The 11161-nt window shown below is 37.2% G+C and overlaps 1 protein-coding gene across 1 annotated transcript; it reads right to left on the bottom strand.

The window, feature by feature from the left end:
• Nucleotides 1-299: 299 nt before the first annotated feature.
• On the bottom strand, nt 300-5481 carry LOC103454580 (protein STRICTOSIDINE SYNTHASE-LIKE 10-like). Its single transcript, XM_008394180.4, has 3 exons — nt 5059-5481; nt 1852-2115; nt 300-1018 (listed from the first exon to the last, which is right to left on the bottom strand). The coding sequence occupies exons 1-3, from the start codon at nt 5352-5354 to the stop codon at nt 451-453; spliced, it is 1128 nt and encodes a 375-aa protein (XP_008392402.3). The 5' UTR covers nt 5355-5481; the 3' UTR covers nt 300-450.
• Nucleotides 5482-11161: the final 5680 nt, after the last annotated feature.

Genomic DNA, 11161 nt, shown 5'->3' on the forward strand with positions numbered 1-11161 from the left:
ATGTTTTTCAGTATTCTAATCACATCTTTGTTATCAGGACTTACATAAAACAAGTTCATCGTTATGGTGTTGCCCAAACTACTAACACAAATGGGTCCATCACTACTTTGGCTTCGAAAACCACAAATACGACAAGGTCTTGTGTAAGACTCTTCACATAGCCCAATAATAGTGACTTGGGACGCAACAATAGCGATAAACCTGGTCATGCAAGTTTCCCAAATTGGTTACAGTCCTTTGTGGTGGAGTGTTTTAATGAGCCACAAAGACATGAACAGAAGCTAACAATTGTTGGAACATTTCTAACGGTAATTTTAATTCAGTAGTGGAACAGAACTGTATATAAGGTTTGTACAATAAGGAGAGAAGATGATTCAAACAGATTCTGCTATGCAGTTTAAAGTACATGTTTTATTAAAATTACATCAAAATCTACTTGCTTCATACTTTCTATAGTTTATAAATGCCTATGAAAGGCATTAAAACTGACCCTATCCACAGCTCCCCATCCTTCTCTTCCAGTTCACTAATGAACTTTATAGTCTTTCCCTCACAATCTTCCAAAACTTGCAAAACTTCTCCATTCTCGCTCAACTTCACGGCAGTTGCATGGGCCTTGCCTCCTACTAGTAGGGAATGCAGACGCTTAAAGCCGAGGGGAAGCTTTAACATCAACTTTCCAACCCATGTGTTCGAGGTAATAAACTTGGATACAAATCCACTCTTTGCATGCAATGCAACCCAAAACTCTCCATTCGAGTTCCTTCTTATGTTGTCTGGGAATCCTGGAAGCTCAGCAAAAACATCAGTATTTCCAGCATTTGGACCATCAAGCCAAATCCTCAAGATCCTGCAAGTAGTGGTTTCAGCTACTAGCACAAAAGAGCGGTCTTTGCTCAGAGCAACACCATTGGCAAAGGCAAGACCTCGTAGTAAAACAGTTACTTCTTTGCTTGATTTGTCGTACTTCAGTAATCTGCCAGTCCTGTCTCCGTTCAAGACTGATGACATGAACTGCCTGCAAACTCACAGAAGCACAAAATTCTAAACTTGAAAGTTATTTCAACAAATAATTCAAAACAATTCCTACATTTAGCAATGGAGTAAAAAAACAGAAATGAAAACAGATCTTGATTATGAAAAATAAAGGATAATGATGGCGAAGAGAACAAAAAAAGAGCTAAAACTTTGTTTTTCTCAATCTGGCACAATTAGCTTAGTATCCAATCAATTGGACACTTGACGCATACAGAATGCTAAACTGTACCATGACACTGAAATATATCTTTTGCTTTGATCTTTCTACTAGAGAGGTCGCACTTGGTGCGATGGCAAGTGCCTTCGCCCATGAGCGGTAGGTCTCGGGTTCGAGACTTGGGAGCAACCTCTCCATAAATGGGGGTAAGGCTAGCCGACATTCACCTCTCCCAGACCCTGCGTAAAGCGGGAGCCTTGTGTACTGGGTACGACCTTTTTTTTTTTTTTTTGATCTTTCTACTAGGTGCATTCTACAGACAACTCATCTATAGTTTAAACAAGGTTTTTCATGTTTTGATACGCGTGGAGGAATAATGTGTGACCATTGAAGTGAAGCAGACTAAACGTCATCTGGGGTTTGATCAAAAGAGCTTAGATGCCAAATTAGCACAAGAAGTTTATCTGGAATGCACTATTCACATGAAAATTGAAAAGGTAATTTGAAGATTAAACCGTTGAACTTTTGACATGTCATACCACTGAACATCTGCCATCAGATAGTTACTTGACAAAAACTGAGGGGGATGCAGAACGTAAGACCCTCATCATATCATATGCATAAGGAGATAATGTAAGTCTTTGTACTTAAATTACCTTCTCTGGAAGATTGTGCTTGAATCTGTGAAGTAAATTACATCCTTATGCTCATCAATGTCCATGTCATTGGTGAAGCGAAGTGGCTGACCTTCAACTTCTCTGACCACTTGAGATGCCAACCCTCCAGCAGGACCTACTACTTGAAGGCCAAGATACGCATCAGCGATATAAAGATCTCCATTTTTCTTATCAAATTTTAATCCTAAAGGCCTTCCACAGACATGCTCCATTTCTGGTGCGAAAGGGCGAACACACTCCTTCCTTGAAAACAATAGCATTCAATTAATCAAAGCTTAACAAAGTAAAAAAGCATTGCTATGAGTTGAATGCTCTCAGTAAGTTTTTTATGCCTGAACTAAATTTAACACAGTTTGGAGGGCAATCAATTAACATTATGAATTATGCAAAATATCCCCCATTTCAGCTGAACTTCAGATAACTATGTGACTCCTTGCCATATATAAATTGACAGAAACTCAGAAGGAACATAAAATAAACAGAATATTTAAAAGTAAACCTTTTGGCATAGCATAACCATGCAGCCATATTATTCATCTTTTTTTTACCCTGTCACGATTAAAACTCCATGTTGGTATAACTCTAAACTGGGTATTAAGCAGTGTTTTAAAAAACTCGGCCCAAGGCGCGCCTAGGTGGCCTTGGAGGTGGGGGAATGAGGAAAATCGCCTCTGTTTTGTGGGAGTGGGCGAAAACTCGCCTAGGCTTTGTCGGGGGCACCTGGGGCTATCCATGAGACGCCTCGCCCATGCCTCCTCCTTTTAAAACATTGGCATTAAGTGATACTGGGTCTCATAGCATGATTATGTTTTAAGGTAAATGCTCCATGAATTGAAGTTTGTTTCAGGGAGCAGGGTTTCTTTACTCAAATAGTATCATATGTTCCTGACATCCTCTGCTACATCGTGCCTGAGGAAGAAGTTGAGTTGCTCCCTAGAGCATGTGCTTCAGAAAATTACGATAGAGGCTATAAATTCTGAACTCCTAGAACAAGTTGTAAAGAAGTACATGGGATTAAATCATTTTGCATGCAGAAAGACTATTTGCCCTTCTTTGTCTGCACATTACCCTACTTCCATAATCCAAAAAGCCATAGGAGAAGCTGAGCTAGGTAACGCAGCTAAACTTTTCAAACAAGAGTTCCATTCCCCTTACATGTAATGCAGGCAAATCCCGTTATTAGTAGTTCAGGTGAGCACACATGCCCAAGAACACTCCCAACTTGTATATATGCCAATCCCGCCTTCCCCCACGAGAACCGAAAAACAACAGACCATGAACACCGGCACGTATGAAAAAGGCCCTTTTGAAAGCATACCCAAGGAGCGGGCATTCACCCAATCTTAAATTATATTATTATAGACATCAAATGGCCTTATTTATGTTCGTTAACTACTTCTAACAAGAAAGTTAATAGCCTACACCGGCCAAATGTTGGGACAAAGAGGTAACGCCGTGCTTATCCTTTTAATAAAGAAACTAAACCTTACCTAAGAAAGTGATTCACCCATTAATGCTACTACCTGCATAGAAGATCTATTAACACGCACAGATACCTTTATAACAAGTTGCCTCTGAACTCTGTCTCACGACTGCAAATAGAACCTGTAGCTTCATGCCCAGACCTATATAACTTGGCCCCCGTTCTGCCAATATAGTAGAAAGAGCATAAGTAGGATTGCACTCAGGGAACACTTGTTAGCTACAGTTACTATCTGTCTTGTATAGAACTAGAACTCGAACTGTTCGCAACTAGAGTTACTCTTACTCTTGCTCCTAATCTTCTAGATCCTTACTTCAAGGTTATAAGGTAGCGTTGGCTACTCCTTGTATTATAGTAGGACAAAGCCTTTATTCTATTCCTTTCTATTTCATACTGGAACTACTATCTCTAGTTTAACTTCTACCTCAACATGCTGCCAACTCCTTACCCGCCCGCCGGAAGGGGGTGGGGATTAGATGACTCTTTAGATTACTCGTTTGTTTAACTGAGGTTCCCTGGCTAAGTCCAAGCTTTAAAGCAACAGCAAGGCCTATGCTTGGCTTCAAGTCCGAAAGAAAAGCTGGAAGCTAGAGAGTAGCTGCCTAGCTACAAATTCAAAAGCCTAGATTTGGATAAAAGGACTATATTTGCATTTACCTGTTAGTCCCCATTATTCTTATTCTAAAATATCATAGGACCTCCTTTTCCTGACAACTGATCGGAGATCTTACTTTCTCAAGCCATACTTCTTTTGTTCAGCCAACAGTTTTCCGGTCTACTTATTATTACTTACTATTGCTCTTCCCTTCAACTCATACTACTTGCAGCCCATTTCCAAATAAAAGCTACTTGCTTTTAAGCGCAAGGTGCCTAGCTAGCTTGTTAAACCCTGGAAACGAATCTTCAACCCACAATAACAGCTATGAGATAGGCGCTCTCTCACCTAATATTTGCTAATAACACCAAGATTGAAGGTGACACAATATCTATAGGGAGATCTACAAATATCTGTGGGCAAGCACCTTTAACAAGCAAGTAGCTGGCTTCCACCTTAAGGTTCGCATCCTCTGCAAGTTCAATCATGCATTTTCCATTCAAGTAGATCCCATTTACATGGTAAGCTTGAAATCTACTTCAACTGAATTTATGATTTGTAGGTGACGAGTTAAAAATTGACCAGAATCCTCTTAATCTAAAGAAAATCTGTTTGCAATTCATCAGACAAAAAGAACACAAATTTCTTCCACACAAACGCCAAGTAAGATTTTCTCAAATTTGTTCTCCTCTATATAACTTCACAAGTGTGGTTCTTCTTGCCACAAGGTGTTAGGTGTGCCACCATCGATGCACTCGAATTTGATCATTCACACGATTCAACGATTGTAATTCCAGTGCACGATAGGATAACGACACATAACACAAGAACTAGGTAAAATCCTACTGAAATTACCTTTACAATCCATTTGTTCAAATTGCTAAATCATCAAACATTTGTAAATTTTGGCAAGAAATGGAGGAACCCAAATCAAATTTCTTGAGTGGCAGGCTAATTAATTGAACTGACTGTCAAAGAAATAAATAAAAATTATAAGCAGCTAATGCAAATCATGCTGGCAAAAGCGCAAACACTAGCAACATGCAAAAAAAAAAAAATCAATAAATAATGATTTGATAATATAAAGATTGGGTTCAGTTTTGGTTACCTTTGAGAAGTGGTGACTGCAAAATCAGTCCACCGGCGATCGTTCCGATCCCACTTGAGAACACGGCCGTCGGCGACGCCGGTGTAGGGCCCATCTCCAGTGGGGTCGAAGGCGAGACTCTCGGGTCCCAAAGCTCCAGGAACAGGGATAACTTGTGCAGTGTGGAGGAGGTCAATGGAGCCCGGAATCGGAGGTACTCCAAGCCCAAGGAGCTTCCAATAGTCAGGTGGGTTGACGGCCAACGCTGCGGCCACCACTGCAAGTACTCCTGCAATCAACCTTAGCTTTGGGTTCATCTCTTCCGAGTAAACAACAAAACAAATTGACCAGTAGACCGTAGACTAGTTGAGGGGCGAATATGATTGAGTTCTCTGCCTCCGGAGTCCGGAGTCTACATCTACATTTAATAATTAGAAAACTAATAAAAAAAGTTTCAAAATTTGAATTTTAACCATAATGACAAAATAAGGGTAAAGTAAATAATATCATGTTTGATTTTTTTTAGCGTAATAATATAATTTTTTTTTTAAAATAAACAGTATCAGAAATTTTTTGTTAAAGTTTCCTTAATAATTCAACTAACTAGGGTAAAAAAATGAGAGGTCATATTTCCACTACAACATAAACATTATCGTTAACTTTTTTTATTTTTTAAGTACATCAATCTATTTTTACACTAAGGGGTAGATCTGGTAATTTTTTACATGACATATGGAACACAAAATAACGGGTTTTGAGTCAAAACGATAACTAATCGGGTCGTTATATGGATATACGATTTAGAACATATTAATAATAGGTCATTAACAGGTTTACACGAAGGTGACACGCGGATAACCTGTTTTGATACGTTAAGAAAAAAGTTATTATGCTGATTTTAATGTTATAAACTACTAAAAATGACACACCCCCTCTCGAAGGAGGACATGCTGGCCGTCACGTGAGAGTGACGTAACCATTTACACAGTTCGGAAGCTTTAAAGATACAATTACTAAGATGTAACACCCGAGGGTGAGTCCTACTTTTGTGAATTCTGTCATAACACTGTTGGATTCCTCGTGGTCACCAAAGTTCTACTATCTTGAACCTGGAGAGGCGCAAAACAAGATTGAGTGGGTCAGTAAAACAAAGTTTTTCGAAAATATTTCATTTAACAACACTTCTAACCTCTCGCTGTAAAACCTGTATACTTTCCCAGAAAATAATATATATATAATCATATATAACAACAAAACTCAAATCACAAGTCTTAAATACTTTTCAGGAAAATATGCCATGCTATGCATCAAAACATAATAAGGATGCAACAATATAACAGGTGAAATAAGGAATCAACCGGAGACCCTGCAGCTGTTCTGTACGGTTAATTCTATAGCTCAATATCCAATCCAACCAGAGTCACCAACTGTGACCTGTACGGTGCTACTCTGCACATAAATCGGAACTACCTGAAATAGTCTGTACGACAAGAATGGTGTAAGAATACGCTCTAGTGTTTCTCTCATCAACAGCTGTATAACAATCTAAAGTCACCTACAAGTCGGAACCACCTCTAATGGTCTGTACGACTTGTCGGAACCACCTCTAATGGTCTGTACCACATGCGCCTACTTGGATCCAAGGTGAGCGTGTGGTGTGGGGTGAATAATATAAGCACTAACACTAGGGGTACGGGTTATGAGCTCTCAACACAATTCACATCAAACAATAAATCATATGAACAACATAAAACTCACCTGATACTCACCTGTGCGTCCACAACACCATTTCATATATATATGCATCAAATACTAATTCATATATTTCATATATTATGCATGCATGTCATTTTAAAACGCACTTTCATTTAAATTCAATTTCTGGGAAAAATCAGTAGTATATAGGTATAAACAGAAAATAACTGCCAACTCACCTGGAGTTCGCCCTACAACTCCCTAGCACAACACATCAAGAAGTCATGACGATCGGCGCCTAGAACAATCATCAAATCAAACTTCAGAAATCATATCGATAGAATATATAACTTATATAAAACACGTCATTACGTAGTTCGATTCGAAAGATCTGCAAATCAGATTTCCAATCCATAACTTCCAGAGGTCCACAATATATCTCTAGAACAACATCCTAAAATTTCCTTACCATCCAACGGTCGGATCTCCGTCAATTGTCAAAACCAAGTGACGGTTAACATTCTATTTTATGAACTTACAACTCCAATTCCGGAAGATCCGTAAATTGGATTCCCAATCCGTAAGTTCCTATAATCCTCAAATATTACGTATTACAATGTATCAAAGTTTGGTGATGATCCAACGGTCGGATCGTCAATTCACATTTTCACCTAACCACGAATCGTAACGAACTTAGGTTCAATTACTTAATTTACGTCAATCAATTATCAAAACTGAACCTAGAACATTAAACACATGCTAAGAATGACATTGGCGGGCCACTGGCCACGTGCTGCCGCACGGGCCGCCCCGGCTCGCTGGAAAATCCAACTATCTCCAAAAATTACCAATATTTACAGAAATGAAGATCTCAATGAGTAGAGTAAACTTTATACCTGAGGCCAAGACCAATTTGGCCTGGAAAGGTTCCAATTCCATCAAACCCGTGAAGAACCCTAGAAATAGGTGAGTTCCAATTCATCCTCAAATCAACTCTGCTGTCCCAACCAATGCTTGGGCTTTGTTCTAGGCCTTAAGAGGATGCTATGGGTGGTGACAATTGGAAGAAATTGCTTCGGGATTGGGTGATTCGAAGCCAAAGCCGCCGCACCCATTTCTTGTGGTTTTCTCCATTTTCAAAGCCAAATCTCTCCAATTTTGAGATGGAATGGATAAGGGAAGGCTCCTAGAGTGTTTCCCATGAGGTTTCTCGAAGCAATTCGTTGGAAAAACGGGTGAAAATCATCGAAAATAGGCATGGGTGCTGATTGTGTCAAGAACGGGCCAAGGGGATCCGGCCGATCCCCCGCGCCACTCTCTCCCTCCTTTCCTCTGTTCCAATTGGCCAGCTTCTCTCTCTATTCTCTCCATTCGCTGGACTCTCTCTCTGTCCCTCATGTTCCCTTCCTCTCTCTTTTCCCGATTGGGCATTTCTGCCCAGTCTCTTTTCTTTGTTTCTTCTTTCTTTCCTTTTCCCATTTCTAATTCTAATAACAACTAATAAAATAATAATACTTATATATATATATATATATATATATTAACCAAAGTAAAAGTACTTCTCAGGTTAGAGTTCCGTAAAACTTTAACCGTAACTCCAAATCCTCTTCTGCTCGTATTGTCGAGTATTTCAGGAATACGCTGAAATAATTTCGTACTTCTCACTATACGTTGGTCAACGAAAGTCAAAAACCCTTCACCTCTAGTGCATTTTCGTAATAATCAGGGACAAGCTGTGACAAAAAAGACTTACTATAAAATACAATAATCATAATCTATATGTATATATTGTATATTAAATATGTATTATTGTATTATTATTCTCTATAAATTAAAAAAAAATAGTTTTACTTATTTATTTATTTTTATAGTATACTAAAGAGTGAGATTGAAAAATTATAAAACACATTAAAAATAAAAGTATCAAGTAATTTAAAAATACCAAACACATTAACAAAATTATAATAATTAATTTACAAGTACGAAAAAATGTGAAAAATATGCAAAGACTCGTGATCGCATCCTCTACACTATGAGTATGGGTTCATCATTGTTTGAATTTTTAAAACCATACAAACCCTCATGAATAATATTTTTAAGGGAGTTCAAAATAAATAAAATTCAGAATCATTAATGTACAAGTCTAAAAAATGTGAAAATATATACAAACATGCAAGATTTCCCAACCTTTAAATGCAAGTCCCTTCATTTTGCATATCATTGAACATTTGATATTTTATAGCAATGTACTAATGTTTTTTTTCCTTAGGCTCTTATATTGGAGTATGTAATACTTGAAAGGCAAATATTTTTTTATATTTTGAAGTAATATTTATGTGCCAATGTGGTATACATATACTAATTTAGCATTTTGTTTTCTTTTCTTTTTTTGTCAAATTATGTTTTTCATTTTCATTATTTATTGAATTAAAATATATTTTCTTTAATGCGTAACAGGTCGAGTCATACTACCTGATAATATTAACGGGTCGATTTTGGGTTAGGTCATATTACCAGTTTACTTTAACGGATGTTACACGACACGACCAGTTAAGATATATGGGTATGACACAAAAACGACACAAACAGAAACACGAAAAATACAACACAAATGCCAGGTCTAGAAGTACTTATTGGCAACATTAATATTAAATTTGAATTAACTATCTGACCCACTAAAACTACACTATCCTTCTAACAATAAAATAACACATTACTTAATTTTTTTTTAGAAATAACCATTCAATATTTTAATTTCCAATCAAAGATTATTATTACAAAAAATCATGTAAACCGGAGATTGTTTAGTTATCAAAATATATCAAATAAATTAACAGTTAATCGTGAATATGCTACTTGTATCTACACCGTTGATTTAGATACATTTGGATTACTAAAGGATCTCTAATCTAAATAATTTTTCGTAAAAATGATCTTCAAATGTAGATTAAAAAATTGAACGGTTTTGATTATAAAAATTGAACGGTTTTGATTATAAAATTTATACAATGAAGATAAGTTATTTGTTGTAAAAGCAAACATGTTTTTATTTAAATATTTAAATATATTTATATTTTCTTTATTACAAACATTAAATAAATAAAGTAATTTTTTTTAACCTTATCTTTTGATAAGGAGTAATCTCCTCCACTCAATTTTGAAACTTGAGAAAGCTTCTCACTTTAAATAAAGATTCTTTATCTGAGACCAACTCTAACCCTTGAAGTAGATTTCAAAATTTGCCTTCTATTCTCCTCCTAAAACACTCTAACCTTTGGTCTAAAATGAAGTTATGGGTTAAAATTAAAAAATTAGGCAAATTCCAACCAAAAAATAGATTTGGGTTAATGGGCTGGCCCACTTATGCGAGTGGTAAACCATCAATTGAACATCACCCATGCAAATTGGATGCTCTAACTCGCCCAACGCGCAACAACTTACAAGCTTGTGACCCAACCCACATGGGTTATGTCAGCCACCTTGTTGGCTAATTAAGTTGATGTCGGCCACTTGTTGGCTAACTAAGTTGAGCCCAACGGCTCATTTTGAGATCAACGAGTTACATTCAAATGGTTACGGGTGATCCAAGTTTTAAGGAATGAGGATCCTTTTTGTGAGGATCCCCAAACCCTCACATCGTGTAGTTTGTTTTCATCAAATGTTGTTTATGTTTAATTTTAAATAAAAAAAATTAAAATGATTTATAACTGCACAAGATACGATAAACAGACACAATATGAGAATATCCAGAATCCTCACAAATAGGATCCAGAGAAGATCCTCGTTCAGTTTTAAGTGCGGACATAGTGAAAAAAATATGTGATGTGACGATTCCTTATTGATCGACGATGGATAGATTAATGTAGGGAGCCTCATTTAATGGAGAATTTCAATTAAAACTACAACTTGGCTACAAAAAGCATTAATGGGCCACCATTAATGGAGCTGAATATGGCAATATGATCGGTGCTGGAGCTTTTAATCTTGATGGGGCCACCATTAATGGAGCTGAGGCGAGAGGTTTCAAAGAGGGTCTGATTCATGCAATGCTAAAGGGTTTTAAGAAAATCATGGAGGAGGGTAACTCCTCGTCTCATTCAGCGGCCTAAGGCTATTGCGAGATACCCTAGAATCTCATTTCTTTAATTAAAGATATCCGATGGTTGGCTTCGAACTTTACCAAAATCCGGTGGAAGCACATTTATAGAGAGGCAAACTTTGTGGCGGATGTTTTTTCTCGCTTTAATTAAGTTTTATCCAGTAAAAAAACAAATTTGTAGTAGAGCATGTCAACTTCCGAGATGTAACATTGGAAAAAAAAAAGAGGACCAAATCTCTAAAATCAAGGCTGTAAATATCTGTGTAGCGGAGGCTCTAGCGGTGTTGGAAGGGTGACTTCTTGCCCAATATATAGGTTTCTCAAACATAG

This window comes from Malus domestica, chromosome 14 (genome assembly GCF_042453785.1).
Source record: "Malus domestica chromosome 14, GDT2T_hap1".
NCBI lineage: Eukaryota > Viridiplantae > Streptophyta > Magnoliopsida > Rosales > Rosaceae > Malus > Malus domestica.

Excerpts from the sequence above, each read along its gene's own strand:
- LOC103454580 (XM_008394180.4), bottom strand. The coding sequence starts at position 5,354 with ATGAACCCAAAGCTAAGGTTGATTGCAGGAGTACTTGCAGTGGTGGCC. Across the intron at positions 2,116-5,058 it reads GCAGTCACCACTTCTCAAAG|GAAGGAGTGTGTTCGCCCTT; the intron begins GTAACCAAAACT and ends ATTGTTTTCAAG. Across the intron at positions 1,019-1,851 it reads AGCACAATCTTCCAGAGAAG|GCAGTTCATGTCATCAGTCT; the intron begins GTAATTTAAGTA and ends GTGAGTTTGCAG.